We start from the raw sequence: 13,778 nt of genomic DNA on the forward strand, positions 1-13,778 counted from the left end.
CGCTTCCGTCGCAACGGAATGACGTTCACATGCGCATTAAGAACCGGTTCTATAGTTATGTGCGTTAGAATATATGTGCGCAGGATTGAATTCCCTACAAGCCAAGCCTAAACAAAGTACTGGTCTTTCCTTATAATTTTTGATACAGAATTTTATTTTGTCACTTCGGGGTAGGAACGCGAAACAAATTTTCCCGACAATGCTTTATCTGTAGAGTGGTAGAGGGATCCTCCATAGGGAGAGACTAGTTGGCACTTCAGCACTGCGTTGGCATCGGTCCAGGCGAAGGTCCTTCATCAGATCTGGATACGGCCTGGATCCGGCAGGCTGCGGGAAAACCTCGGGATAAACAAAGACACTAAAATTAGCGTAGATGCCATTCTTCTTATGATGTAACGAGTACATCAGGATTTATGGAAAGTGTTCCCGGTTCCGGCTGACCTAATCTATGCAGCCTATCATTAAATTATAGAAGTCTATAATGTATTATGTGAATGCTAGGTCAAAGAGGTCACGGTGTTAGACAATGTGCTATATAAATAAATGTTTACTTACTTTCTTACTCACTATGCTTGTGATTCTGCCCTGTTTTCACTGGTTTTCATACAAGATTTTGGAAAATGCAACACCCCAAGAAGAAAATCCTGACAATCCCGATCCCGAAACCCTCCCACCTGCATCTGGCCTATGCCACACTGGGTCACAGTGTGATTTGAAACCCGATGGAAAATCCTTGGGTAGGTCTAGGGTTAGGGTTAGGGTTAGGGTTAGCAAAATATGCCCTCATTATGTGATTTTCTACAGACTTCTGTTGGCAGCTCTGCACTACAACCATAATGGCAGCCGCGAAGTTGCACGAACAACTGATGGCGTTGCAATATATGGCGTGCAATACCCAAGGTTCCGGAAAGGTGAACATGTAGTCCGGCCAATCAAACAGAAGGCCTCATACGGTAAGCAGTTTCAGGCAGTTTTCATCATATTTGGATTTATTACATGGCTTGGTTGAATTCTAATGTAGAAAGCGGTGTGTTATTTCCTGATAACAGACGCTGCGAAGTATAACACACCGTTGCCATGAAAAACAGAGCGTTGCTATGGACGCGAACGGACTATTTTCTTTAGCGGAAGCAATACAATCGTTTTTAAATCAATAAACTCCTTTTTAAATCAATATCTTGTGTCAAATTATTGATTTATTTGGTAGGCAGCCATGTAATAAGCGGGATAATGTAGAGGTAGGCGGTTGTTAGCGAATACAACCCCTTCAGGATGATTCAGGCTCCGCTTCGCGTCGGGATCCCGTTCAGCCTGTCGGGGTTATATTCGCTATAACAACCGCCTCGCTATACATTATCCCTTACATGTATGCATGAGACCTCTGTAATCAGTGAATATGATCTAGTGTGATCTACTAGCTTGGGAAAACCCAGACAAACTTCCGGCAAATTTAGATTTGCTCTGCAAGTAAGTCTGGCAAAGAGCTCATTCAAGTCCATTTCTAATCCGTCCAAATCGAGGCACCAATCAGAAACGTTGAAGCGGGCTTTACACATGACGATCGCTCTGATTGGTTTTAGGTCTATCCAATTGCGCCCAGAGGCATTTGAGTGACGTCCGTTGGTAAAGCGCACCAACTTTTAAATGCATTATTATATTCAAATTGCAAACACATGAGGACAGTCTCCATGATAGACCCACTGGCAGATGAACGCGCTACTACATTTCTCTCCCTGAAACAGTAGGAAATTAAATTCGATTTAATAGAGGATTTTAACTGTGACAAGATGATTGACAGGGCAGTTTACGTGACAGGACGCACGCGACAGATCCATCCGATAAAGATGACGAAGTAGTATGTCCCAAAACTTGCCTACTTTTCTGCTACACATTCAAAAGTAAATACATTTTCTTCACAAAAAGAGTACATACTTTTATGGCGTAGTGTAACATAGGCGAATTGGGACGCAGCATATGGCTTTACACGATGACGATCGCTCTGATTGGTTTTTGGTCTATCCAATTGTGCCCAGAGGCATTTGAGCGACGTCCGTTGGTGACCCTAATGAAGCTTTGCCAGACCATAACTCAGTTACTACTGAGAATGGTCTGGTTTTAACCAGGCTACCCTTCAGGCTGATTCAAGACCGCTTCGCGTCGGGGTCCTGTTCAGCCTGTCGGGGTTATATTCCCTATAACAACCGCCTCGCTATACATTATCCCTTATATGTATGCATGAGACCTCGGTAATCAGTGAATATGATCTAGTGTGATCTACATGTTTTTTATTTCCCCAGAAAATATTTTATTTTTTATTTTACTTGGTGGTGGGATCCTGTCACCGCAATTCTGCATGCCGCTTGCCATGGTCTCTCATTGTGTGCTGTCGCATGTTGATGTCGCATACAGATTGAGCACTTTAATTTACACATTAATTAGTTGTGGTGGTTAACCTGCAATTTACACTTTAAAGGGTTAGTTCACCCAAAAATGTAAATTCTGCCATCATTTACTCACCCTCATGTTGTTTCAAACCCATAAGACTTTAGTTCAGTGTTGCCCTAATCCTGTTCTTGGAGGTCTACATTCCTGCAAAGTTCAGCTCTAACCCTGATCTAAACAACTGAACCAGCTCATTAATCAGGAGCACTTGATAATTACAGACAGCTGTAATTATCTGCAAGTATGTAGATCTCCTGGAACAGGATTGGGCACCTCTGCTCTAGTTCATCTTTGGAAAACGAATAAAGATATTTGAATGAAATCTAGAGAGATTTCTTTCCCTCCATTGACAGTCGAATCACCCAAAACATTTCAAAACATTCAGAGAGATGGGAAAATGAAGAGAGTGGTTTAATCCAAGACTTCTGAAGAGACATGTTTGCTTTAAAAGCCTAAATTAAAACTGTTTGTCATATATTCACATATAAACATACATAATGCACTCAAATAAGGTAAACAGAAGCTCAAGCATGCTTGAATGACACCTGAGAACCAATGAGGTTCATTCCCGTGTTACGCAGCACGTTTGAGCTTCAGCAAGAACCAGTGAGGCTTTGTAACAACATGGCTGTAAAAGTGGACGACGAGTTTACCTGATCGACTGATGATGCTTAAAGAATTAGTTCACCCCAAAATGAACATTTCCTAATAATTTACTCACCCCAATGCCATCCAAGATATCCATGTCTTTCTTTCCTCAATGGGAGAGAAATTATGTTTTTTGAGGAAAACATTTATGGATTTTTCGTCTAACAATGGACTTCATTGGTTACCATCGTTTTTAAGTCCAAATCAATGCAGTTTCAAAAGTCTTTGAAGTGTTTAAACGGGCTGTACGCGATCACAGCTGAAGAAGAGGTTGTTATCTAGCGAAACGATCGGGCATTTAAAAAATAAAAAAGATACAATTTATACTTTTTACCTTCAATAGTTCGGATTGAGCTGATCAACAAACGGACAGGGAACTGCGTCATCACGTTGAAAGGTCGCGCCGGCAATACTATTTGAACTACTATTCATATTCATCAAAATGCTATTCATATACTATTCATATTCACTGAATACTATTACTATATATATAATAGCAAACAATACTATTTGAACTATCCTCCTACGTACGGTCGCAGTGTAAACAATGGGGCGGCGCCAGCGTGACCTTTCAACGTGATGACGCAGTTCCCTGTCCGTTTGTTGATCAGCTCAATCCGAACTATTGAAGGTAAAAAGTCTATAAATTATAAAAATTATTTTGAAAATGCCTGATCGTTTCGCTAGATAACAACCTCTTCTTCAGCTGTGATCGCGTACAGCCCGTTTAAACACTTCAAAGACTTTTGAAACTGCATTGATTTGGACTTAAAAACGATGGTAACCAATGAAGTCCATTGTTAGACGAAAAATCCATAAATGTTTTCCTCAAAAAATATAATTTCTCTCCCACTGAGGAAAGAAAGACATGGATATCTTGGATGGCATTGGGGTGCGTAAATTATTAGGAAATTTTCCTTTTGGGGTGAACTAATCCTTTGTCCCTGACTACCTCTATAGTCCCATTTAGCCTACACATTTTTTTAAGTATTTTATTCAGTAGAATAAAACGTGAAAATACTTTGTGCTTTGGCTCACCACAGACCGTATTTCAGGCATTCAGAACGACGGAACTGGAAGTGCAGGAAGTCATTCCTGCGGTGTAATATTATATACACTACCATTCACAAGATTTTAAAAAGACAATTACCATTTTTTTTTTTTTAAATTACCAAGTACTTTAATAGTTTCATTCAGCAAGGATGTGTTAAATTGATAAATAGTGATAGTAAAGATTTATACTGTTAAAAATATTTATATTTTGAATAAATGCAGTACTTTTTAACTTTTTATTCATCAATTAATCCTGAAAAAATTATCATCCATTCCAAAAAATATTAATCAGCACAACTGTTAAATAACTTATCATATTAGAGTGATTTCTGAAGGATCATGTGACACTGAAGACAGGAGTAATGATGCTGAACATTCAGCTTTGATCACAGGAATAAATTAAAGTATATTTTTCTAAATTTTTGCTCAAATAAATGCAGGCTTGTTGAGCATAAGATACATGTTTCAAAAACATTCAAAATAGTAATGTTTCAAACTACTGTATGTGTGTGTGTGTGTATTAGGTTAGCAATAATAACAATGATTAGATACCAGCTAAAATTTATTAAGGCTTTTTAGTTCATTTGATATATATAAAACATATAAATGTTTACAGACAGCTCTGTACTTCACTGTTAGCCAAAGTGTGCCACAGTTTTCTTGTTTTCTTGAAATAATATGAACACACAGGCCTGAACACCGAAACGCCTGGCATTGGCGTCTATTAATAAACAATAATGACTCTCAGTATTACAGGAACTGGACATAATCTGACGGTGCAGATCTACAAATTGTAATATGATGCATTATCATAACAACAAGAGCACATGCCATTGGTGAGCTCTGCGTTATTCATTAAATATGACAGGAGAGCAGACAGATAAGCAGAAGAACACTGAGTCAGCATGTAAAGCTACATGAACTGCTGAACTATTTAATCTGTCAATGTTTAAAATCTGCCACGCAGGAATTAGAAACATTAGCATTGAAATGTAAAAGAGGAAAATTCCACTAAACTAATAATAAAAGAGTGAATCTTCAGACCATGTGCAATAGAAGTTTTGGTTCACAATTAAAATTCCTCAACACACTCGCTAAAAACCCAAGTAGCCGAGACGTTTCTGCAAGCGCTCGACTCTCGAGCAGGGGAAGGTGAAGACAGTCTGCGGTCAGGAACTGGTTAACTCTCGGGTAACTCATCATCACTCCTGTTTGATATCTCCGGTCAGTCGTCTCTTCACACGGGAGTACGGACTCAGTTCATCGTCCATGATAAAGTCATAAAGCACTTTCACCCATGACGTGTAACAAGGGAGATCTTTGTAGTACTCGCTGGCGATCTTCTTCACCTGGAGGAGACAATGGGAAACACCGTCTTAGACAAACACCGGAGGCAGTTTACACAGAAATGTTTTCATCAGTGTCATTGGCTGCGGTTCCCGATCCTCTGATGGCACGCAGACGGCAGCTGATGTCCTGATGGGAACGAGTAACTGCAGTGTTAGCATGTCTTTAGCCAGTTAATCTTTCACTCTTGACTGGAATAGTCCATTAGACTATGAAGCCGTTTAGTGATTCTTGTCTATAACAATTACAGATAAGAATCATATAAATTCCTCAAATGATAAACTGAATCCGGCTAAAACACAACACCACTAGTTTATGAAGGAATTATATAAATGTTCAGACAGAGGTGTCTTTGCTGTTTTTTCCCCCGACACATTCATTATCATTACTTTTGCCAGTCAAAGCTTAATTTATATTTCAAGGCTCATTATTTTTTTCTCTAGTTTAGTATTTTTTCTGTAATGCAGAACAATGTTAGGAATGTATATTCTTTCGCAGCCCTGAAACTCAGACCATATTTTAATGCCCCCAGTATATATTTAAAGTCCCCTGTAGTCAATAACTGCATCCCTTAAATCATCTTTAATCACCAAAATGACATATTTAAATGTTTTTTTTTTCCTTGAAAAATGTCTTAAAATATCTTGAGTGTAACTCGACACCCTTGCCTCATTTAGTATGTGTGGCTCTATGAATATGCAAATGAGCCCCGCCTCCACTCACTCACTCAGAGATCCACTGGTTGACGATCACACGTTGATCTGATTGGTTACAAGGTAGTTTGTGACGTCAGAAACACCAGCGATTTCAAAGCGTGTGTTTGAGACTGTCTTTGGTTCACTGCAGTTTTAAGGAGGAAATACTCAGCAATGCTGTCGACTTATGAACTTACACATGGTTTGTCTTAAAGCAGATTAAAAACACCACATAGACACATAAACAACATTAAAAGCTGGATTTACACCACAGGGGGACTTTAAGTAATTAAAATATCATAAATGTGCAACTAGTCAACTAATGGTTTAAATGAATGACTACCCATATCTTTGGTCGGGACAGCCATAGAAACATTCATGATAACAGGAATTACATTCAAGAAGGCATTTAAAAACTGTCAGTCACATGGGCAAAAGTTCATTTCATGCTTCCTGAGGATTTCCCCCAATAGCTGGAGAACTGGTGTCGGTGTTTGTTCGAACAGTAAGAGTAATGTTTTGATAGCGCCACAGCGTTAAGCCTCACGGGGATCATAAATCTGCAAATGTCTAGTTTTCCTTTCTAAATTAAAGGGTTAGTTCATGCAAAAATGTCAATTCTATCATCATTTACTCGCCCTCATGTCGTTCCGAACCCCAAGACTGTCCTTCATCTTCAGAACACAAATGAAGATATTTTTAATCAAATTAAAATCCGAGGGATTTTTTGTCCCTCCATTTCAACGACTTTCAAGTCTGAGAAAGGTAGTAAAGACATCATTAAAGAAATACATGTGACCCCAGTGGTTTAACCACAGTTTTATGAAGTGACACAAAAATAAAGTGGTACATTTTTAGTTTTGCGCAAACAAAGCACTCGCATCACTTCCTAAAGCTGAGGTTAAACCCATGGAGTCACATATGATGAAGTCTTTACTGCGTTTCTGGGGCTTAAAAGTGGTAGTAGCTGTCAATGGAGGGACAGAAATCTCTCATATTTCATTAAAAATATCTTAATCTGTGTTCCGAAGATGATTGAAAGTCTTACGGGTCCGGATTGACATGAAGGCGAGTAATTAATGACAGAAATTGTCCTATTTGGGTGAACAAACCCTTTAAGGAGGAAGTATCCTACCATTCATCACTTCATCTTTAAGTAGTTTTTGTATTTCATAGGCTGAACACAGTAATGTCCGGTTTAGAGACGAGACGGCAGGCCTTCGGTGCTCCTCCGCCAACCCACTGAAACACCAGATGACTCCAGATCCGGTGCTGTATTTGCTTTAGCTCCAGGCCGTTTGCTATTTACAAACTCACCTTTAAGTGATTGCAAAAATAACTGCAAGTTTTCTAGTCAATGTTCTTCAGGGCATACTTAAAACTATGAAATAAACTGATTTTCACACTCAGATGTCAAAGTTTTTTTTTACTATTTATTGTTTTTTGACAGATTTTGATCATTTATTTTTGTTGTAATATAGACTGTATTTAATTTTGGATACAAAGTTATAGACAGCTCTGTACTTCACTGTTAGCCAAAGTGTGCCACAGTTTTCTTGTTTAATTGAAAATAATAATATACTATAATGGAGGCACAAACACACAGGCCTGAACACACTGGTGTAGTGTTTATATTTTTGTCACATAGTATAAATGGGTCTTCATGCTTAATAAATACATAGCTACCATTACATTTGAGAAAAAGTCTAAAATCTCAAACAAGGGGAAATTTGTTTAAGTTTATTTAATGAGAAAATTATTTAACTATTGATATGGACTGATTTGGCTTTGTATTAGGGGAGTAACGAGACCCTCATGTCACGATTCGATACGCTTCACGATACTGGACTCACAAGACGATATTACTGCGATACTCCAAAGGTGATGATACACAGGGCAACTTTTTGAGCAATGTTGCTGGGCAATCTTGCAGAGCGATTGTTGCTTGGGTTCTTTCCCATTTAAAATGGGCAATAAATTTCTATCTGGATAATTTCGATCGGTCGTGGGCCGTGTGTCTCATCCGGCTGCCCGCTGACGCCAACACTGCTCAAAAAGTTGCCCTGTCTATCATCACCTCAAGACATTTGGTAAAAGGTTAATAAAAAATGTGCTGTTGATTTAAATGCTAAATTTTATATAACATTGTGTGTGTAAGTGAATAGTCTTGGACTTGGTGCTGAAACCCAACACACAGAACAATAGAGACGCCAGAATAACAATATTCATGATTCTGAAGCTGAAAATACTGAATTATTTTAGATGAATATGCCTTCACTAGATATATTTAAAATAATGTAGGCCACTTTTTACTGGTAACAGAAATTTGGCATTATCAGGACCCACTAATATTCCCCCATTGCATTATTATACATTATATTCAACATTATAGTAGTTTAATGTAGTACTGACACTAAAACTCTGAAAACTTGAATTTTTTCTCACACAGAATTGTTCATTTTGGTGAACTATCCCCGATACATATTGGTGCACTTGTGTACTGTACTGTGATATATTATGACTCCCCTAGTAAACATGAAGCAGAATGACTCATCTTACCATGGGTAGTCGGCGTCCGGGAATGCTAGGGAAGTCATGGTGCTCGTTGTGGTACCCGACGTTGAACGTCAGCAGGTTGAGGGATCCGTAGTAAGAGTACGTCTCATGGCCTTTGAGGAACATGTAATGCTCTGCAATGAAGTGTCCTGAGATGGGATGGAGACCCATTCCCAACAAAGAGCCCATCATCATATAGACCAAGGGCTTGGCACCCCAGAACCAATAGAGGAGAGCGTTGAACGCGAGCTGTATGGCCGTGTTCATGACCTCTAGGTGGCTGATGGGTTTGGGGTTGATGTAAAGGGGACGAATGGCGTAAAACAGCGGCTGGAACATTATCCAGATGAGCTTACGCAAACGGGTGCAAAAGAACCAGCCCTCGAAGTCAGTGGGAATGTCAACGTCCACACCATCTCCACCCAAATATCGATGGTGGTCCAGGTGGTAGCGCTTAAACGAGGCCGAGTAAGGCAAGCCGATGGGCAGATTGGCGAAAATGGCGAACCAACGGTTCCACTTGGCGCGGATGTTCCCGAAAGCGGTGTTGTGGGAGATCTCGTGAATCGCTAACGTCATTGAATGGTTCATGCAACTCCCAAATGCATATGTCCAGAACAAGACCCATTTCCAGGACAGGTCCTTCACCAAGTAGAAGGCCAAGAACTGGACGGCGACCATCGTACAGACTATCCATTTCAGTCTGTGATCAGGTCCCATTAGAGACTTAATCTCTGGGTATTTAGCTGCCAAAAAAAAAGACAACAAATTGTTAAACCGAAACATTGTTATGTGGAAGATGAGTTCATTCAAATTATGTCTATTTCCATGACAATGCAACTCGACACCATCAGGATCGGGAACAGTGGCTCATGTGTCTCTGATCGGCCCCTCCTTGTTCGTGTGCTTTAGGCTATACGGTCAAACCTGAAGCCTAAGTCATTTGCCTAAAATTCCCAAGAAAACACAATGCAAACCACACAGTAGAATTCAAATGCTTTTCATCCAAGGCATTTTATAATGCAAGAAATGACGGGTTTGAAGCAAGAGCTCCACTTTCAAGGCTATTCCAGGGTTTATATAATGAAATCAAGCAGTACGGCAGAGGAGCCGACAGTCTTAGACACGTCTGGATCAAGCATGCTTCAGTGTTAGCAGTAACACAAGCTACATGTCAGCACAGGTTTGCATACTGCAAGAAACCTCCCCAACGTGTGCTCAACATTTGAGCCGATGAAGTGTTGTCTGAACAGTGCGGTGTATCTACATTAGCATCAAGCCACCAATGAATCAGTCCGGTGGGTTTCTCTTAAAATTACAGTTATACGTAAAGTTTAATTATGCATCTTCAGTCATAACTGGTGTCTGCATGTGCCAGAATCATGTGCAATAAAAGCATGAATAGGGTTCAACGGGGCTAAAGGCGCCCCGGGATAATAGGCACGTTTGATTTAATTCTCCTTTAAACCCCTAGATGGTGCAAAATCATCCTCGTTTCACTTCGCATGTGGAGATTTGCCTGATTCTCGACTCAAAACTGCAAAATTCAATTTCAAGCAATGCAAACGCAAAGTTTAACCTGCAATAATTTGGTCTAATATTAAATGTTTTTTTTTAATGTTATAGGCTATAGCAAATCAGAATCAATAAAATTACTAAATATATTTTGAGACAAAGGTCTTGCTAATGATTTTCAGTGTTGTTCAAAGAAATATGATATTCTTTTTTTAAATTAACATTTTAATGAAGGTAAATTAAAACAAAAATAAATTATTTTACTTAGAAAATAGTACAAACATTGCTGAAGTGATTGTTTTGAACAAGTATTATTAACTTTAGTTAATGTATTTTGTATTACAGGATGCTTTTTACCTCGAGTGTTGGGCGTCACCTCGTATATTTATTCGATTTATACCACTTTCATGACTTAATTTCCTACGAAATGTGATGATCCATCACTGTTCAATAAAAAACCCATTTTATTCTGCAATCATTCACTATGGGAGCAGTTTCCTTTAGGTGTGCCTTTAGGCCCCGTTGAACCCTATAATTGAGAAGCTACAGAATCATTTACCAGATGACTGGTGTGTGTGTGTGTGTGTGTGTGTGTGTGTGTGTGTTATGAATAATTCATGAGTTGACGTTAAACACAGAATGCTTGAGGTGAACGTTACATGATCCATATAAACTCACTGTAATGTTCGTCTTAACTGTATGGAAGGAATAACGCGGGATCATCAGCTCTTTCCACATTTATTCATAAGCAGGTTTATGAGTAACTGCACACTCTCGAGTCATATTTTACTATTAATGCCCACAGCATATGGATTTAAAAAAAAAAAAAGTTTTGACAATGCCTGACCAGAAAGTTTGAATTAGTTTTAATAGCTTGAGATTTGATAGATAGATAGATAGATAGATAGATAGATAGATAGATAGATAGATAGATAGATAGATAGATAGATAGATAGATAGATAGATAGATAGATAGATAGATAGATAGACCACCATAATGAATGAAGTGAGAAACGGACCGTTTCGTAAGCATTAACGTTAGCTAACTTTCCTCATGTGACCATCAGCAGCTCACTTCACCACCAAACTCACTGTTTTACCACTTAATAATACATCACTGATGACTGAATAAACAGAAACCAGATTAAATCTTTAAAATAATTACAGAATCGCACGATAGCGTAACTGAACGTACTAGGCAATATTCGCACAGTTACGAAACCAGTTAACAGTTAGCGGCTAATGGTTAATCGTTAAAAATAGGACGCGGTTTAACTATAGTTAGCTGTCATGGCCTCGAGTCATGTGTAATACGATTGTTCAAGAAACATCACACAATACATGAAATAACATTAATAATAAAGTAATATTATAGAGGCCATGCGAATATTTCCTGTAGCTCAGTGGTGAAGTGCATGTTGGGAGCGGCCCTCACATAACGGTCGGTCAGCCCGAGCTATTTCATCTCTAAACAAACACTTCAAAAATACGTGTCTTTAATTACAACGTAACTTACACACTAAAGACAGGGCAGAAAATAAGACAATCAAACGAATAACCGCTTAACTTATCTCGTTTTTAGCTTTTTCAGGAGATCATTTACATCATAAAACATGCGAGTTCCTGATAAACACAGCGCGTCGAACTGAGAAAACAGAGGAAATCTACGCTAGCATGTTCAATAGCGATATATAGTGTGTTTTACAGTCCGTGCTCGTGTCGGAGAATGGAGACTCACCCAGGATCTCTTTCCTCCGGTCGGCGTGAGGCTGGTCTGTGTAAACCCACTCGAAATCTTCACGAACAACGCGATTCCCCATTTTAACGCTGTAGTTCGGCGGATGGTTTGCGGAAAGTGTGTTTGCGCCGTCAGGTTATTCACACACGGGTCCTGTCCAACACTAGCGACTGTCCCACATCCTTCACTTTCTCATTCAGCCCTCCTTTTTTACTGAGAGATCTTTCGATTCTTAAACGCTGACGCGGAGGGCGGAGTCCCCCTCTCTCTCTCTCTCTCTCTCTCTCTCTCTCTCTCTCTCTCTATATATATATATAATTCAAAATTGCTTTATTGGCATGACTGTATAATACAATATTGCCAAAGCTTGGAATACATAGAATAATACAAATCTAAATAATCAAAATAAAAGTATTATTATAAAATTATTATTATTATTATTAACTTAACTTAAATTTAAATAAACAGTGTAACAAACTAGAACATGTGTGAACATTTGATACCACAGTGTTTTAACATACACACACATTACTGAGGGACAGTAGGGAAACACACACAGACACACAGACACACACACACACACACACACACACACACACACACACTCACTCACTCACTCACTCACTCTCTCTCTCTCTCTCTCTCTCTCTCTCTCTCTCTCTCTCTCTCTCTCTCTCTCTCTCTCTCTCTCTCTCTCTCTCTCTCTCTCTCTCTCTCTTCTCCTCTCTCTCCTCTCTCTCTCTCTCTCTCTCTCTCTCTGAGAACACGCCAGCTTTGACTATGTTAAAGCTGCTGTCTGTAACTTTTTGGGGTTAAAAATGATCCAAAATATTTTTTTGAGCAAGTACATAACCAGCCAGTGTTCAAAACTCTCTGCTTGCCGTAGCTCGATTCAAAACGGTGAGCTTGTAATAATGTTTTTAATTCCAGTGGTACTGGTGGATTTCTGCGGGAAATTCGAGCATGTGTTTGCGTCATTCCGTCACATCTGTCCACATACAGTCACATCTGTACACATAGTCACATCTGTACACATACAATCACATCTGTACACATAACGTCACATCTGTACACATAAAGTCACATCTGTACACATACAGTCACATCTGTACACATAGTCACATCTGTACACATAAAGTCACATCTGTACACATAACGTCACATCTGTACACATAACGTCACATCTGTACACATACAGTCACATCTGTACACATACAGTCACATCTGTACACATACATTCACATCTGTCCACATCTGTACACATAACGTCACATCTGTACACATAACGTCACATCTGTACACATACAGTCACATCTGTACACATAAAGTCACATCTGTACACAGTCACATCTGTACACATACAGTCACATCTGTACACATACATTCACATCTGTCCACATCTGTACACATAACGTCACATCTGTACACATACAATCACATCTGTACACATAACGTCACATCTGTACACATAACGTCACATCTGTACACATACAGTCACATCTGTACACATACAGTCACATCTGTACACATACATTCACATCTGTCCACATCTGTACACATAACGTCACATCTGTACACATAACGTCACATCTGTACACATACAGTCACATCTGTACACATAAAGTCACATCTGTACACAGTCACATCTGTACACATACAATCACATCTGTACACATAACGTCACATCTGTACACATAACGTCACATCTGTACACATACAGTCACATCTGTACACATACAGTCACATCTGTCCACATAACGTCACATCTGTACACATAACGTCAC

At 39.2% G+C, this 13,778-nt stretch overlaps 1 protein-coding gene across 1 annotated transcript; it reads right to left on the reverse strand.

Annotated features, from left to right (window-relative positions):
* Positions 1–4,692: 4,692 nt before the first annotated feature.
* degs1 (delta(4)-desaturase, sphingolipid 1) lies at positions 4,693–12,225 on the reverse strand. Its single transcript, XM_081351053.1, has 3 exons — positions 11,995–12,225; positions 8,745–9,487; positions 4,693–5,492 (listed from the first exon to the last, which is right to left on the reverse strand). The coding sequence occupies exons 1-3, from the start codon at positions 12,074–12,076 to the stop codon at positions 5,346–5,348; spliced, it is 972 nt and encodes a 323-aa protein (XP_081207179.1). The 5' UTR covers positions 12,077–12,225; the 3' UTR covers positions 4,693–5,345.
* Between the last annotated feature and the right edge of the window lie 1,553 nt (positions 12,226–13,778).

This window comes from Scardinius erythrophthalmus, assembly GCF_964197995.2.
Source record: "Scardinius erythrophthalmus genome assembly, chromosome: 21".
Lineage (NCBI taxonomy): Eukaryota > Metazoa > Chordata > Actinopteri > Cypriniformes > Leuciscidae > Scardinius > Scardinius erythrophthalmus.

Bases quoted from the DNA above. Each gene is read 5' to 3' on its own strand.
- degs1 (XM_081351053.1), bottom strand. From the start codon at position 12,076: ATGGGGAATCGCGTTGTTCGTGAAGATTTCGAGTGGGTTTACACAGAC. The intron at 9,488-11,994 runs GTGAGTCTCCAT...TTTTTTTGGCAG, and splicing joins CCGGAGGAAAGAGATCCTGG to CTAAATACCCAGAGATTAAG. The intron at 5,493-8,744 runs GTAAGATGAGTC...TGTCTCCTCCAG, and splicing joins CCGGACGCCGACTACCCATG to GTGAAGAAGATCGCCAGCGA.